At 43.6% G+C, this 18,486-nt stretch overlaps 1 protein-coding gene across 2 annotated transcripts; it reads right to left on the bottom strand.

The window, feature by feature from the left end:
• Window positions 1–3,241: 3,241 nt before the first annotated feature.
• Window positions 3,242–18,453, bottom strand: LOC139534885 (H/ACA ribonucleoprotein complex subunit 3). 2 transcript variants are annotated; one of them, XM_071334413.1, is made up of 2 exons: window positions 18,290–18,453; window positions 3,242–3,900 (listed from the first exon to the last, which is right to left on the bottom strand). In XM_071334413.1, the coding sequence occupies exons 1-2, from the start codon at window positions 18,392–18,394 to the stop codon at window positions 3,760–3,762; spliced, it is 246 nt and encodes an 81-aa protein (XP_071190514.1). In that variant the 5' UTR covers window positions 18,395–18,453; the 3' UTR covers window positions 3,242–3,759. The 2 variants fall into 2 exon arrangements, with proteins under 2 accessions (XP_071190514.1, XP_071190515.1); XM_071334414.1 differs by lacking the exon at window positions 18,290–18,453 and adding an exon at window positions 6,103–6,382.
• Window positions 18,454–18,486: the final 33 nt, after the last annotated feature.

The following is an 18,486-nucleotide window of genomic DNA, read 5'->3' as shown; positions in this document are numbered from 1 at the left end:
GAGACAGAATATCCCAGACCACTAACTCACTTTCAAATATTTGGTTAAGCCAATTGTCAACATTAATTTAGGTAAATAGCCATTGTCGCAGTTTTATTTGAACACCCGGAATATGGTACGAAAGGGATCGTGACCGCCCTTTTCCTGTGTTGAGATCTTGGTTTTACTAGCAAGCATTCTCAGCTTTTGAAACAAGGCCACGTGAAGCTCACTAACTAGTTCATCTAAGGCTTCAAGGACTTTTAAAGAATCAGAAGCTAACTGCAGCTCTAGTGACAAACTAGGAAATTGTAAGCTATGCTCGCTAGCTAACGTTAAATCTGAATTGATGTTGGGCTGAGCGTGAAGTGTTCATTGTGTGTTGGAAAACCAAAGATTGTGGACACTTGTGCGATCCAATCTGTACACGTTTGAAAATGCCGACCACGCCTGATTCCCCACTACGAAACTTTCTACGCTTCTTACGTCCATTATTACCCCGAAATCTGCTCTGTCCCACTTTTCTGAATTTCGTCCGTGATTATTTTCCACCAAAAAATTTACATTTCACCGGCTTCCGTGATTGTCTCGAGAAGAGGAAGTGACATCATTTCCACAGAGCGACAAACAAGTTGAAGTTCCGCGAGCTCGAGTTACAAATGAGTTAGCCAAGTGGAAAAGCAATTTTTTGTGAACTACAGTTTAACAATCATTTGAATGTTCTTGAATAAATATAACTCAATTTCTACTGTATCCTTTCCTATACCATTATGTCAGAATACACAGAAAACGATAAGTCATCACAACTTAAAACATTTGTTTACCTCACATTTTCATATTAATGTAATGAAAAGATACAAATTGGGACGTTGTTTATGTACAAGCAAAATATTGGAGGAAAAACAATATCACACTGTAGAATCTATCCCTGCACAATAAAGTCAATACATTAAGATCAAAGACAAGCATTTAGCAGAATAAAATACCTTTGGTGTCCCAAATGGCACCCCATTCCCTTTATTAGTGTACTACTTTTGACCAGGTCCCACTTTCACCTCTCCTATTTTCATGAGTTCACAAGCATTGCAAGAGGCAGGTATCATGCACACAGGCCCAAGACAGAGACAAAAGCAGGAGACAATGTGATAGAAATTGCACCCAATTACCTACATCCTGCACTATTCAAAAATATAACATTTACATAATTATTCAGACTTTAAGCAGTACTTTGTTGAAGCACCTTTGGCAGCAATTACAGCCTCAAGTGTTCTTGGGTATGACACTACAAGTTTAGCTACCTGTATTTGGGGAGTTTCTCCCATTTTTCTCTGCAGATCCTCTCAAACTCTGTCAGGTTGGATGGGGAGTGTTACTGCACAGCTATTTTCAGGTCTCTCCAGATATGTTCGATCGGGCTGGCTGGGCCACTCAAGGACATTCAGAGACTTGTCCCTAAGTCAGTACTGCATTGTCTTGGCTGTGTGCTGTCCTGTTGGAAGGTGAACCGTCACCCCAGTTTGAGGTCCGGTGTGCGCTGGAGCAGGTTATCATCAAGGATCTCTCTGTACTTGGCCGTTCATCTTTCCCTCGATCCTGACTAGGCTTCCAGTCCCTGCCACTGAAAAACATCCCCACGGCATGATGCTGCACCACCATGCCTCACCGTTGTGATGGTGCCAGGTTCCTTCCAGATGTGACACTTGGCATTCACACCAGAGTTCAATCTTGGTTTCATCAGACCAGAGAATCTTGTTTCTCATGATCTGAGTGTCTTTAGGTGCCTTTTGGCAAACTCCAAGTAGGCTATAATGTGCCCTTTACTGAGGAAAGGCTTCTGTCTGACCACTCTACCCTAAAGGCCTGATTGGTGGAATGCTGCAGAGATGGTTGTCCTACTGGAAGGTTCTCCCATCTCCATAGAGGAATTCGGTCAGTGACCATTGGGTTCTCGGTCACCTCCCTGACCAAGGCCCTTCTCCCCCGATTGCTCAGTTTGGCCAGCTCTAGGAAGTGTCTTGGTGGTTCCCAACTTCATCCAATTAAGAATGAAGCCACTGTGTTTTTGGACAATTCTTTTGACCTCATGGCTTGGTTTTTGCTCTGATGTGCACTGTCAACTGTGGGACCTTATATAGACAGATGTGTGCCTTGCACATCCAAATCATGTCAAATCAATTGAATCACAGGTGGCTCAAGGATGATCAATAGAAACAGGATGCACCTGAGCTCAATTTCGAGCCTCATAGCAAAGGGTCTGAATACTTATGTAATAAGGTATTTTTTTCTTTCTTCTAAAAACCTGTTTTTGCTTTGTCATCAGTATTGTGTGTAATTAGGGGGGAAAAAACAATTTAAGAAATGTTTGAATAAAGATGTGACGTAACAAAATGTGGAAAAAGGGGTCTGATACTTTCCGAATGCACTGTAAATACTAGCTAGCAGATCTGACCTGCTTACTTACAGCTGCACTAGGGTCAGATAGGCTTCCTGTGTAGATTAAAAGCCAATTCGTGCTTGATCCGAAAATGTGGTCCGTGGCTCCGTATGAAGGGTGTAATCCCAAATCTGGTAACAATGTGGAGGTCTCTGTAGAGCTCCGCATTAACATGATTGGTTGGCTACAGGTGGGGGCGGGAAGTCCTGTATAAACACAAACTCTCTTATTTTACAACAGCTCTCCGAAGCGCAAGAAGTATGAACGCCCTGACTTCCACAGAGGCTGTATCACCGGAAATGCTGCAGCAAACGCTGACGGTTGGATTGACCATGCCGTGCCTTTAAGACACAATGGAGCCGGCGTGAGATATGTCTCGGGAAAACATGCCTCAATCCAGGGCTGAGAAATGCATTGTAATCCTAATTATCCCACATTTTACAACGAGAAGATTGAACAACTGCTAGTTTAATTAATAGCAGTCGTTCAATCTTTTCTGTGTAACAGTTGGGATGATGGAACAATTAGGAGTACAATGCGTTTCTCACCCTAGGATTGAGGTACAATTCTGAGTCTGGCACCAGCTCCGAGGTGTCTTAATCTACACAGGAAGCCTGTCCGACCCTAGTGCAGCTGTAAGCAAGCGGATCTGCTGGAGATTATAATATATACACAATCAAAACGTAATTAGCTAACAAAAAGTTGATTGAAAAATATGGTAAAAATATATTCAATATCTACAAAACTCTGTCTAAGCAACCTCACAGCCCCATGGCACCTCTCTGTCCTATACATTTATCCAACTACATTTCAGTACACGTACAAGAGTAGTTCTCACATTTAATTTATTCTCCATCTCCAAAACAAATATTTTCAGAAAAATATTGACACTAGTACACATGTTAATTGAACAGTTGATTTTGTCAGCTCTGAAACCACATTCATATGGATTAGGAGAATCACATAAAGCACTTCATGTCCAAAATGATGTGTTCTGTATACACAGAAATAAAAACTCAATTTAAAAATTACATTCTGGCAGGGCAAATAGCCTATATAGGAGCCAGCCTGAGATTTTCATAAGCAGATTTCTCAGGCTAGCCCCTAGACATACATCCTCTGGGCCCATACGTCTCAAACAATTGTGCAGCGAGCCTCTTAAATCAATTGATGATAAATCAAAGCCTGAATCACACTTTAGGGCCATGCTGAGCTGTACTGTTTAGCTGTAAACATGCTAGAAAGGACAACGTACAAAGAAAATATCCAAGCCAACGCAGTAGATCTACGGTTCGGGTCGGACCTGGAGGGTGAATCAGGCACAATAGTTGTCATCCATGCTTCAATCACAGAACTGGTCTGGGCTGCTGGGTGAGGAGGAGGCCGAAGCGTTTCTTCAGGGTTACCCGGTGCCGGGAGAACTTGTCGTCGGGCGAGAAGCGGGCGGGATGGGCAGAGCTGGTGGGCTGGCCCAATAGATCCACCTTCTGTTTGGTCACAGGGTGACGAGAGGAGAAACGTATGACAAGAAAAGAGATAGCATGAACAAGTAGCCGAGTATAGCTTGTCACAACGTTACAGGGTTGGACAGGCCCATTTTCTACAGAAGCTGTAGGGCCAGATTTTTTTTTTGATGTAAAGTTTGAATAGGTGGACCACCTCTGAGAAGGTTATGAATTGCATCATTTGTTGATGTTTAGAGATGCCATCTAAGCAGGACCTAAGAACACAGTTACAATCAGGAACTAGCTACAATAAGAATAACACCATATACAAGTAATAATTAGGTGGGTGTTTATATTTGTCCTATTTCACACATGTACAAGTTTGTATTAACGTGTTTTTTGCATATCCCAACTCAGAGACCTTTCGGAGAGTGGGTTCACAGCTGAACCAGTACCTGTGCTTGAGGAGACGAGATCTCCTCTGATGCACAGGATCCTTCAATTCAAAGTCCCATTAACCAGCTCCGTAAACATATAACGTCAAAATATGTTCGGCACTCACCAAAATATGGAGCTTCGCACAGCAACTATCATAATTACTGCAGTTACGCATGGTATGTGCTTCCAAAAATGGTCTAAATAAAAATGTATTGTTTATGGCCAAGTGCGGATGCAAATTATCTACCTTCGGCACTGGCAATAAAATCACTCATTACTACCACACACAAGTCAGCTGATCCAGCTACAGTACTGTATCCTGAAAGTATCATTGATTTTATTGAGACATGTTTTGAAAGTACATACCCTGCGTAACCGCAGTAATGACGATAGCGGCTCTGCGGAACTCCATATTTTGGTTAAAGCCCGAACATATGTGGACATTAAAACATTTGCAGAGCTAGTTAATGGGACTTTGAATTTAAGGGTACTGGGCGTCAGTCTCCTCATGCCCAGGTACTGGTTCAGTTCACAGCCAGCGTCTGACATTATCAATGGCGACCCTGGAGCACTTAGGGGTTAAGTGCCTTACTCAAGGGCACAGAAACACATTTTTCACCTTACCACCTCTGGGATTTGAACTAGTGACCTTTTAGTTACTTGCCCAACCAGAGAAATAGAATGAATTATATTTCTATGGGCCCAATGGTCTTAACGCTAGGCTAATCTGTGCATTAGAGACCTCTAATGCCCAGAAAACTCCGATTGAAACTCCCATTCACCAGCTCTGCAAAGCGTTGTAACGTTAATTTCAAAATATGTTTGCTTGTCACCAAATACTAGCTTAAATTTACTCCTGTTACGGCCAGTATGTACCGGAGCTGTTTTCGACCTGTGCGTGGCTTGTAGGAGATGCTGAATAGGATTTTTTTTGGGTTGCTTGTATATGTTTTGGGCAGTACATATTGGCCTTAACATGAGTACATGAGCATAGTTTCTCAGCAAAACTCCATATGATCAACGAACGTATTTTGACAATGCTTGCAGAGCTGGTGAATAGGAGATTGAATCTGAGCGTTAGTGGTCTCTAACCCGGATAGTGGTTCACCTGTCGCCCTACTTGACTGCCTACCGCTTAGCGTTGGAGACAACATCGGGAGTCTTTGTATTGGTTGGACTCCCTCTACAAATAACCCATACCACAATATAGCCAGCTTCACTCCCAAAAAGTTTCCAGGCAAAAAAGGGCATATATATATAATATCTTGCAACTCTCTACCAGACGTACAGTGAAATGTGTGCTTCGCTATCAAATAAACAGCTGAATCCAACTTCTGTCCGAACCGCACCATATTCCTGCTGTGTTGACGGTGGTAGATTTCATGGTAGGATTTGTCACGTGAAGTGCATGGTCTAATGGCAGCCCGCTGTTTAACTCGACATGAATATGGTGCTTTTCTGACAAAAGTTGGATTCAGACGTTTATTTGATAGCGAGGGACACATTTCACATATGTCAAGTAGAGTTTCTATATAGTAAATACATGGCTTTGTTAAATGGAACGTTTTTTCTTAGGGTGAAGCCCTAAGATATATTGTGGTAGCGTTATTTTCGATACACAACTAGCCTACCTCCCTAAAAAACACAATGCATTAACGCACTCCGCTAAACTTTTCTTACAACGCAGAAGACAGACGTAATATTTATGTGCATAGAGTGGACACGATTCTATAACGTTACCACATCATTGAATATTGTTAACGGGTTTGCTTGCTAGTTAATTAGTTGTTAGCTAGCTAAACCTACCTTCAGAGTGTAAACTCTCTCCCCATTCTCGTTCAAGTAGAACTGCAGAAACATCGTGTCGAATAACTTGTGCTTTGTAAGTTATAAATAAGTGGACTTGTTAACTTTTATTTTACAGAAAATGTGCCTCTAATTGTTGCGTTCAGCGCTCCACGTGCTATTTTTCCTCCGAGTGTTGAAAGCGGATATACGTGAGGGAAAAAAAGTGCCTCTTGCACAAACCTAATATTTTTTTTTCTTATTGGATGAGGTTTAGTTGGCATCCAATAAATGTTGCATTACCGCCACCTACTAGACTGGAGTATAACTCCTTTGCTTGAAAAAAAAATACAACAAATACCCTACCATCTAACACCACTTTATTTATAATAATAAAAACAATACCATACTTTGTCACATGCGCCGAATACAACAGGTTTAGACTTTACAGTGAAATGCTTACTTACAAGCCCTTAACCAACAGCACAGTTTTAAGGAAAATAGGTGTCAAGTAAAAAATAGATAGGTAAAAAAATAACAAAAAATGTAACTCATCTGATGTCAAGTCTCGAGACACCCAAATACCTCTCTGCAGCTACCACCACAACCTCTATTTTCTGCCACTTACGGATCCTTGCAGTACAGTTGATAACCATTGCTATAAATGCCAAAAATCCAATCTTACTGAAACATATCACTTGTTGGTTTATCCCTACTCATACCACTCCTCTCAGGATCCCTCCACCTTGACCCATCTTTCTCTATTTTCTTCACTGCCTCAGCATATGACTTCTGCACTACTCTAACCAGCAGAAACACGAACAATTATCACAAGACCACTTCTGGTTACCCTCACCGATTCCACAGCACCCAACTCTGTTTTCACCCACCCTGAAACCACAAATGGATCAACAAAAAAGCAAGGGTCCACTTTTTCCAAAACTTCACTCCTACTGTCACAGACTCATCTTGATCCTGACCCTCCGTACAAGCCCCGGGCTCCAAGAACTACACCACACCTCTAAAATAATGGCGCCGGAGGAGACGGCTGCCGTTTACGGTCTCATAACCAATTGTGCCATTGTGTCTGTTTTCTCGTGTTATTTGTAACTTATTTTGTACATAATGCTTCTGCCACCGTCTCATATGACCGAAAAGAGCTTCTAGATATCAGGACACCGATTACTCACCCCGTAATGGAAGAAAATGTTTTCTTAAACGAGTCGGACGCAAAGGATTTACTTCAGACGCCCGACAAGGCCCTCATACCCGTCATTCGCAGGAGAAAGAGACGGAGACATATCGGGGACATAGATCTGGGTCCCTTGTAAGGATCCGACGGCGAGTGGGTAATATGCCTTTACCATCGGTCCTATTGGCCAACATACAATAATTGCATCATAAAATAGACGAACTACGAGCACGTATATCCAACCAACGGGACATTAAAAACTGTAATATCTTATGTTTCACTGAGTCGTGGCTGAACAACGAAATTAATAACATACAGCTGGCGGTTTTTACACTTTTTCGTCAGGATAGAACAGCTGCCTCTGGTAAGACAAGGGGTGGCGGTCTGTAGACCACACTATTTACCAAGAGAGTTTTCATCTATATTCTTCATAGCTGGCTATTTACCACCACAAACCGATGCTGGCACTAGGACCGCACTCAATGAGCTGTATACGGCCATAAGCGACCAGGAAAAGGCTCATTAAGAGGCGGCGCTCCTAGTGGCCGGGGACTTAAATGCAGGGAAACTTAAATCCCTTTTACCTCATTTCTATCAGCACATTAAATGTAGAAAAAAAAAACTCAAGACCACCTTTACTCCACACACAGAGAACCGTACAAAGCCCTCCATTTGGCAAATCTGACCATAAATCTATCCTCCTGATTCCTGCTTACAAGCAAAAACTAAAGCAGGAAATACCAGTGACTTGGTCAATAAAAGAGTGGTCAGATGAAGCAGATGCTAAGCTACAGGACTGTTTTGTTAGCACAGATTGGAATATGTTCCGGGATTCTTCCAAGGGCATTGAGGAGTACATCACATCAGTCACTGGCTTCATCAATAAGTGCATTGATGATGTCATCCCCACAGTGACCGTACTTACATTCCGCTACCAGAAGCCATGGATTACAGGCAACATTTGCACTGAGCTAAAGAGTAGAGCTGCCGCTTTCAAAGAGCAGGAAGATTATAAGAAATACCGCTATGCCCTCCAACGAACCATCAAACAGGCAAAGCGTAAATACAGGACTAATATTGAATCATACTACACCGGCTACAACGCTCGTCAAATGTGGCAGGGCTTGCAAACTATTACTGACAACAAAGGGAAGTACAGCCGCAAGCTGCCCAGTGACACGAGCTAAATTACCTCTATGCTCGCTTCGAGGCAAGTAACACTGAAACATGCATGAGAGCATCCGCTGTTCCGGACGACTGTGTGATCACGGTCTCCGTAGCCAATGTGAGTAAGACCTTTAAACAGGTCAACATTCACAAGGCCGCAGGGCCAGACGGATTACCAGGACGTGTACTCCAAGCATGCGCTGACCAACTGGCAAGTGTCTTCACCGACATTTTCAACCTGTCCCTGACTGAGTCTGTAATACAATCATGTTTCAAGCAGACCACCATAGTCCCTATGCCCAAGAACACTAAGGAAACCTGCCTAAATGACTACCGACCCGTAGCACTCATGTCTGTAGCCATGTATAGCCAAGTGCTTTGAAAGGCCGGTCTTGGCTCACATCAACATCAACACCATTATCCCAGAAACCCTAGACCCACTCCAATTTGCATACCGCCCCAACAGATCCACAGAGGATGCAATCTTTATTGCACTCCACAGTGCCCTTTCCCACCTGGACAAAAGGAACACCTATGTGAGAATGCTATTCATTGACTACAGCTTAGCGTTCAACACCATAGTGCCCTCAAAGCTCATCATTAAGCTAAGGACCTTGGGACTAAACACCTCCTTCTGCAACTGGATCCTGGACTTCCTGACAGTCCGCCCCCAGGTGGTAAGGGTAGGTAACAAAACATCCGCCACGCTGATCCTCAACATGGGGGCCCCTCAGGGGTGTGTGCTCAGTCCCCTCCTGTACTCCCTGTTCACTCATGACTGCATGGCCAGGCACAACTCCAACCCCACCGTGGTAGGCCTGATCACCGACAACGATGAGACAGCCTATAGGGAGGAGGTCAGAGACCTGGCCGTGAGGTGCCAGGACAACAACCTCTCCCTCAACGTGATCAAGACAAAGGAGACGATTGTGGACAACAGGAAAAGGAAGACAGAACACGACCCCATTCTCATCAACGTAGTGGAGCAGGTTGAAAGCTTCAAGTTCCTTGGTGTCCACATCACCAACAAACTATCATGGTCCAAACACACCAAGACAGTCGTGAAGAGGGCACGACAAAGCCTAAAAAGATTTGGCATGGGTCCTCAGATCCTCAAAAAGATCTACAGCTGCACCATCAAGAGCATCCTGACTAGTTGCATCACTGCCTGGTATGGCAACTGCTTGGCCGCCGACTGCAAGGCACTACAGAGGGTAGTGCGTACGGCCCAGTACATCACTGGGGCCAAGCTTCCTGCCATCCAGGACCTCTAAACCAGGCAGTGTAAGAGAAAGGCCCTAAAAAATGTCAAAGACTCCAGCCCCCCTAGTCATAGACTGTTCTCTCTGCTACCGCACAGCAAGCGGTACCGGAGTGCCAAGTCTAGGTCCAAAATGCTTCTTAACAGCTTCTACCCCAAAACCATAAGACTCCTGAACAGCTAATCAAATAGCTTATCAGACTATTTGCATTGCCCCTCTCCCTCTTTTACGCTGCTGCTACTCTCTGTTTATTATCTATGCAGTCACTTTAACTGTACCCACATTTACATATTACCTCAATTACCTTGACTAACCGGTGTCCCCGCACATTGACTCTGTACCGGTACCCCCTGTATATAGCCTCGATACTGTTATTTTACTGCTGCTCTTTAATTTTTAGTTACTTTTATTTTTCCTCATCTATTTTTTCCTTAACACTTTTTTTTTTACTGCATTGTTGGTTAAGGGCTTGTAAGTAAGCATTTCACTGTAAGGTTGTATTTGGTGCATGCTCATCCTTCTAGACCTATCGGCTGCCTTTGATACTGTGAACCATCAGATCCTCCTCTCCACCCTCTCCGAGTTGGGCATCTCCGGCGCGGCCCACGCTTGGATTGCGTCCTACCTGACAGGTCGCTCCTACCAGGTGGCGTGGCGAGAATCTGTCTCCGCACCACGTGCTCTCACCACTGGTGTCCCCCAGGGCTCTGTTCTAGGCCCTCTCCTATTCTCGCTATACACCAAGTCACTTGGCTCTGTCATATCCTCACATGGTCTCTCCTATCATTGCTATGCAGACGACACACAATTAATCTTCTCCTTTCCCCCTTCTGATAACCAGGTGGCGAATCGCATCTCTGCATGTCTGGCAGACATATCAGTGTGGATGACGGATCACCACCTCAAGCTGAACCTCGGCAAGACGGAGCTGCTCTTCCTCCCGGGGAAGGACTGCCCGTTCCATGATCTTGCCATCACGGTTGACAACTCCATTGTGTCCTCCTCCCAGAGCGCTAAGAACCTTGGCGTGATCCTGGACAACACCCTGTCGTTCTCAACCAACATCAAGGCGGTGACCCGTTCTTGTAGGTTCATGCTCTACAACATTCGCAGAGTACGACCCTGCCTCACACAGGAAGCGGCGCAGGTCCTAATCCAGGCACTTGTCATCTCCCGTCTGGATTACTGCAACTCGCTGTTGGCTGGGCTCCCTGCCTGTGCGATTAAACCCCTACAACTCATCCAGAACGCCGCAGCCCGTCTGGTGTTCAACCTTCCCAAGTTCTCTCACGTCACCCCGCTCCTCCGCTCTCTCCACTGGCTTCCAGTTGAAGCTCGCATCCGCTACAAGACCATGGTGCTTGCCTACGGAGCTGTGAGGGGAACGGCACCTCCGTACCTTCAGGCTCTGATCAGGCCCTACACCCAAACAAGGGCACTGCGTTCATCCACCTCTGGCCTGCTCGCCTCCCTACCTCTGAGGAAGTACAGCTCCCGCTCAGCCCAGTCAAAACTGTTCGCTGCTCTGGCACCCCAATGGTGGAACAAACTCCCCCACGACGCCAGGTCAGCGGAATCAATCACCACCTTCCGGAGACACCTGAAACCCCACCTCTTTAAGGAATACCTAGGATAGGATAAAGTAATCCTTCCCCCATCCCCCCCCCCCCCCCTTAGAGTTAGATGCACTATTGTAAAGTGGTTGTTCCACTGGACATCATAAGGTGAATGCACCAACTTGTAAGTCGCTCTGGATAAGAGCGTCTGCTAAATGACTTAAATGTAAATGTGACAAATACAATTTGACCTCCAATACTTCGCCCTCATTCACTTCCAATTCCTTTCCTGTCTTCAACTCACTCCGCTTACACTTTCTACCATTCTTCTTTAACAAACCATCTCCCCTTTTCCCACCATTTTTAACCAACTCAAGCTCACCCTCTTCCTTCCTCTCTCTCTCTCTTAGACCTCCTCTGCCTCTCTTTTTCCCTCCATTCCTCCTCCGTATTCCATGTATAAGTTTCCTTACAGAGGGTAGACTGACTGCATCACTTCTTTTCAAGAGAAACATTGTGTTGAAAATCCCAAATTGTTTGCATAGTCAACTTACACACAGCTCTGACACACACTTATGCCACCAGGGGTCTTTTCATAGTCCCCAAATCCAGAACAAATTCAAGAAAACGTACAGTATTTTATAGAGCTCTTACTGCATGGAACTTCCATCTCATATTGCTCAAATAAACAGCAAACCTGGTTTCAAAAATTCAGATGAAGCAATACCTCGCGGCACAACGCCTCTCCCCTATTTGACCTAGATATTTGTATGTATGCATTGATATGTGGGCTACGTGTGCCTTTTTAAAAATGTATGTAGTTTTGTCCAAAATACCAATAATACTGCACTTCTCCTGACATACATCTTGTTCTTGCCTTGTCAAGGGATGCCGTTTAACCGGCTGTCACAATCTCCTAAATTGAGTTTAATTTGCAGTTCTCATACTTGAAAGAGTTTTCATAGGATAATATTATTTCAGTCAATCATTAAATCACATGTAATGTTCTCTTGTTAGAATGTTTTTTTTTTGTCCTCAGAACGTTGGATCATCGTCAGTGACAGAAGGAGCCATGGTAGTCTATTTTTAGCCTATTCAAGTTGTCCAAATGTTCCGTTCTGGCTAAAAATACACCATATTTTCCAGTCTCCAACCAAAGTTGGCTTTATTACATAGCTTACATAGTTGTTTTTTTTATGCAGCTAGGCTAGTTCTAATAGTACTATTGCAGGGAGAGATTGAGATGTTCACTGACTCAAATCCCACTAAATAAAAACTTCAAAGTTACAGTATGTTGGATATACGGTATGAAACCCCAGAGGCTGCATTAGAATGATGTCAGATACAAGGGAGGCAGACGCCGACCTAGCACAGATACTGTCAGATCAATCCCGTGTCTGTATCAGATCCACCTCTGATTCAGATAAACGAAGAGTCTAACCAAGTCCAGATACAGGCTAGTGCTCCTCTCCCTCACTTAGATTATCATGGATTTGAGTCTGTGCCACCTCATTCACAAGGGTAATCCGACCCAGTCCTGTTACAGCTAGAACAGCCAGTCCCAGCCACAGACCTTACATTCAAGACTGAGACCGATCTGTCTTCTCCGGCTATATCATATCTGGTGTTTTACTTCGGACCAGAACCAGGTGCAGTGACTCTGCAGTCTGACTCAAGGACAGGGACAGAGTCATTGAAGGCTCCCACTTGCGACGCCTTCAACATCACCCTGTCCCAAACCTCTCACCCATACAGCCTCAGCAGCCTCCACCCATATCTAATGGCCCTTCAAAGATAATCTGTCACTCAACCCTTATCCCAAGCTGCCCACTTCTGGATATAGCTCTCCCCCCAGACCAAAAAAAATATTGATTTCAAAGTTTAAAGTTAGAATCCTAAGTCGCTCCATTTTTGGGCTTGCAAATTAATGATATTTAGCCATTGATTTTTGAAGAGTATAACTTAGAAATGCCTCATGAGCTTAGTTCAACTGTCGTACCCGATCAGAACCTAAAAATATTGTTTTACTCCAATGTTTGTAAACAATGTAAATGTAAACAAACAATGTACAGCCTCAAAACATGGTTAAAACGATAATGTTGATATCATGGATGGTAAGTCCTTGCATCCATAGCTCTGTCTATGAATTTGAGTGGTTACATTTCTCCAGGCACATCCTTCAGCTTTTTACCAAAACCGAGGCGGGATGACCGCTTTGTTATTGTTTCATTAAGGATTCCAGCTTTAACAAAACCTTACAGCTCTATGCACAAGGAGACATTTTAAACAACTCCCACTGAACATTTTACAAAAACGCATTTACAGGAAGAACTGTTCAGATGCAAAGTATGGTAACAGAATTTCTGTCAAATCTCTCAGTTTATGTGATTATGTTTTCCAAACACTTCAATATTTGCTCTGAATTCAAATATGTCTGCATTAAGAATTGGGTTTTTAGCTTTGTCATGACACCTCAACTTTGAAAACATCTCTTTTGGTTATTGAACTACAGTAAGTGAGGTGGATTTACATCCGGTAACAGAATTACAGTAACGGAATTACATTATGGGTCCTTGATCTGTACCATACAAAAATGCATTATTATGCATATGAATGTCATTCTCTTCATGTATCCTAAATGGGTACCCAAAAGTAGAAATATTCAATATCCTCCTTTAAACATCACAGCATACTTTAAAGATATATGGTGCGTAAAAATCAGCAGAGGGTGGCCAGCAGAGAAAGGTGGGATTGGCTGGGGGAAGCTGAGGGTTGCGATGTGTAATTGGAGACAAGTGGGGGTGGAGTTGCCGGGCGGGGGATATAATGACAGTCAAAGATAAAAGAAAAAAAATAAGGCCAAAATAAAACAAAAAGTATGTTTGAATGACACCGAGGGGCAACGTTGTTACAACTAATGCCTGTTTGCCTGAGGCTGATGCCGCGCAGGTGTTTGTACACATGCATATACACACACACTCATTCAAACGCACAACCGTGCACATACACGGACACACACACATGTAAATAGTGCCATACATGTACTCAAACATATTCAGTTGGCCCTGCTGTTATGATTTTTGTTGTCCTTGATGTCTTTTGTATTGTTGTTTTCCTTTGTCTTTTTTTTTATTTTGTTCATTTTGTTGGTTGTTGGGGAAGGTGGGGGGAGCTTGGGCCGGTGGCTGATGGGGACCCTAACCAGCGACATGTTTTTTGACCTTGTGGGAGATCTGTCGACGTGCCGTTGAGCAGGGCGCTGACCCTGGTTGCTCCTGTGGGTCGCTCTGGATGGGAGTCTGTTAGATTACTGAATCTAATGTAAATGTTGAGCGGCTTCACTGCAAGTAGATTGTACGTTTTAATACTCAATAATAAGAAATAAAATATGCTCCTTTGCATATTTGGCTATTATTCTAATGAGCTACGCACCCAAACAAGACCACATTTGGTTGGTCTGGACCAGACCAAATCTGAACCAATCATAGACATCTATGTTTCACAAGTTTGGACAGTACATCACAGTAAAGCTCAGTAGAGTTCAGTACAGTAGTTCAGTAAAGTAGATACAGTACATTATACTATACTCTAGTGTAGTGTGCTCTACTGTACTTAACTCGACTGTACAGTACTGAACTATGGTCAACTTTTCTTTACTGTACTGTTCTCTAGTTTACTGTGCTGTCCAAACTTCTGAAACACAGACGTCTATGATTGGTTCAGATTTGGTCCGGCCAGGGCGAACGGACCAAATTTCAACTACTTTTCAATGTCTAAGGATGCCGTGTCGGTTGGTCGGTGCTCAGTTGGTGAGGATGCGTGTTACAGTAAATGGAAAGAGGGTAAGTGTTACGTGTCATGGTAGTCGCCTGTAAGAGCCATGAGAGGTGTCATTAACTGGAGAGAGAGTGAGAGGGAGGGGTTGTCCAGACTGTTTTACACTCTTGCTTTGACCCCCAGACGACAGAAAGAGAAAGAAAACAGTTATGACCTGAACATAACAGTATGCTAGTAGAAGGGAGGACAGACAGTAGCAGGTGTCTGACCCAACTGTGGTTTGTGACTACTATGATTCCCCATTGTAGCCATTTCAATTGCAGTAATTTGATTTGGTAACAGAATTACACATTTTAATCACTTAATAATTCATAAACTCAGTAAAATAAACTCAGCAAAAAAAGAAACGGCCCTTTATCAGGACCCTGTCTTTCAAAGACAATTCATAAAAATCCAAATAACTTCACAGATCTTCATTGTAAAGGGTTTAAACACTGTTTCCCATGCTTGTTCAATGAACCATAAACAATTAATGAACATGCACCTGTGGAACAGTTGTTAAGACACTAACAGCTTACAGACGGTAGGCAATTAAGGTCACAGTTATGAAAACTTAGGACACTAAAGAGGCCTTTCTACTGACTCTGAAAAACACCAAAAGAAAGATGCTTAGGGTCCCTACTCATCTGCGTGAACTTGCCTTAGGCATGCTGCAAGGAGGCATGAGGACTGCAGATGTGGCCAGGGCAATAAATTGCAATGTCCGTACTGTGAGACGCCTAAGACAGCGCTACAGGGAGACAGGACGGACAACTGATCGTCCTTGCAGTGGCAGACCACGTGTAACAACACCTGCACAGGATCGGTACATCCGAACATCATACCTGCGGGACAGGTACAGGATGGTAACAACAACTGCCCGAGTTACACCAGTAACGCACAATCCCTCCACCAGTGCTCAGACTGTCCGCAATAGGCTGTGAGAGGCTGGACTGAGGGCTTGTAGGCCTGGTGTAAGGCAGGTCCTCACCAGACATCACCGGCAACAACGTCGCCTATGGGCACAAACCCACTGTCGCTGGACCAGACAGGACTGGCAAAAAGTGCTCTTCACTGACGAGTCGCGGTTTTGTCTCATCAGGGGTGATGGTCAGATTCGCGTTTACTGTCGAAGGAATGAGCGTTACACCGAGGCCTGTACTCTGGAGCGGGATCGATTTGGAGGTGGAGGGTCCGTCATGGTCTGGGGCTCATTGAACTGAGCTTGTTGTCATTGCAGGCAATCTCAATGCTGTGCATTACAGGGAAGACATCCTCCTCCCTCATGTGGTACCCTTCCTGTAGGCTCATCCTGACATGACCCTCCAGCATCACAATGACACCAGCCATACTTCTCGTTCTGTGCGTGATTTCCTGCAAGACAGGAATGTCAGTGTTCTGCCATGGCCAGCGAAGAGCCCAGATCTCAATCCCATTGAACACATCTGGGACCTGTTGGATCAAAGGGTGAGGGCTAGGGTCATTCCCCCCAGAAATGTCTGGGAACTTGCCTTGGTGGAAGAGTGGGGTAACATCTCACAGCAAGAACTGGCAAATCTGGTGCAGTCCATGAGGAGGAGATGCACTGCAGTACTTAATGCAGCTGGTGGCCACACCAGCTACTGACTGTTACTTTTGATTTTGACCCCCCCTTTGTTCAGGGACACATTATTCCATTTCTGTCTGTGGAACTTGTTCAGTTTATGTCTGAGTTGTTGAATCTTATGTTCATACAAATATTTACACATGCTAAGTTTGCGGAAAATAAATGCAGTTGACAGTGAGAGGACATTTCTTTTTTTGCTGAGTTTACAACTAATTGGTAGGTCTACCTTTACTTGTTACTTCTATGAACTTTCATTATCCTCCCTCCCCATGAGGGAGATACATATGTGGGGTTTTGGTAACAGAATTACAAGGCACAAGGCAAATAATTTCTCCAAAACTAAATATAAGTGTAGATATTAGTTGGCAGGGGTCATTACTTAAACAATATTGTGTTTTCCTGTATTTCTAATACCCTTTAAGACTTTTTCTGGTAAATGTTGTCAAAGACTCGTATTTCCATCTGTTTGACAAGAAATCAAAGCCTATAAATCAAATTTGTATATGCCTTAATTTCTCAAAATTATAGACTCTTAGATTTCATTTGTAATCCAATTTGACGCTCCTATGAACATCACGTTTGTGCTCATGGGTCCTTTTACATGGAAATTCCCATTTACATGACTTCAGTGACTCTGAATAAAATGAGATTACACACTTTACACATAGCTTGTCAAAACAGTGATGTTATTAGTAGTTAAAAAAGTAATGCTGCATCACAAATGGCACCCTATTCCCGAATCCCTATATTCTGCACTACATTCGACTTGAGGCCCATATGGCTCAGGTCAAAAGTAGTGTACTATATGAGGAATTTTCTAGTGTGAAAAGTGAGAATGGGACAAACTGGTAATTCAATTGCAGTAATTCGATTTGGTAACAGAATTACGAATTTTAATCACTTAATTCATAAACAAACTTGATATCAGTAAAAACAACTAATTGGTAGGTCTACCTTCATTGATGGTCAGTATGGTTGCGTTTTTAGTCACAAACATACTATGTGGCCGGGAAACAGGGCGCCATTTGAAATGTACCGTGTGTGTGTGTGTTCAACCCTAGATTCTTGAAGTTTGAGGTGACAGAAGAGCAGGGATAGAAAATTCAAAATAGCGAGTAAAGGAAAAAGATTTAAAAAAGGAAAAAAAGTGAAGTAGCTAGTTATAGGAGAAGAGGTGGAGAAAGTGATAGCAACCAAATACAAGACGGAACAGAAAAGAAACAGAGTCAAAAGGAGGAGACAAGCAACGAAAATTAGAAAACAAACAAGCTGAAGGGAAACAGACATACAGTGAGGAAGAGAAAGTGTGAGTCCAAGGCGACTACTGTTCCTAATATTAACACTGATAAACTGAAGGCGATACTGAAAGAGCCTCAACAAGGACAAAGAAAACAGTGAGACGGTGAAACAACGAGTCGAGGCAAAGACGACAGAAAAGCCAAGTCCCATGATGAGAGAAGAGGAAAAGCAAAACTGCAGAGAATAGGGGAAAGGAATTGACGAAAACAGCAACAATTGCCAAAAACGAGAAAGGGGATGAAGCAGAGGACAGAAAAGGCTAGTTATATTACAAGTCAGAGAAAGAAGGGTAACGGTTTAGAGAACTGACTTTGTGGCTGTGGTAACCGTTGTGCTTGTTGTTCACATGCGTATCTGCCCTCTCATTGGCTGGAATGGTCCCACCTGATCTTGCCACATCCTGACAGCCTTCCATTGTTAGAGCGGCCACTTGAGTATCTGGTCACGAAGACTGCAGCAGTTTGTGATTAATAAACAATGCCATGCTAGTGGGTGGTGACATTCAAA

The sequence above is a fragment of the Salvelinus alpinus genome, chromosome 11 (assembly GCF_045679555.1).
Source record: "Salvelinus alpinus chromosome 11, SLU_Salpinus.1, whole genome shotgun sequence".
NCBI classification, from domain to species: domain Eukaryota; kingdom Metazoa; phylum Chordata; class Actinopteri; order Salmoniformes; family Salmonidae; genus Salvelinus; species Salvelinus alpinus.
Note: the sequence above shows the minus strand (reverse complement) of the source record. Positions and strands in the feature narration are given on the sequence as shown.

Excerpts from the sequence above, each read along its gene's own strand:
- LOC139534885 (XM_071334413.1), bottom strand. The coding sequence starts at position 18,394 with ATGGAAGGCTGTCAGGATGTGGCAAGATCAGGTGGGACCATTCCAGCC. Across the intron at positions 3,901-18,289 it reads ACGGTTACCACAGCCACAAA|AAGGTGGATCTATTGGGCCA; the intron begins GTCAGTTCTCTA and ends GTGACCAAACAG.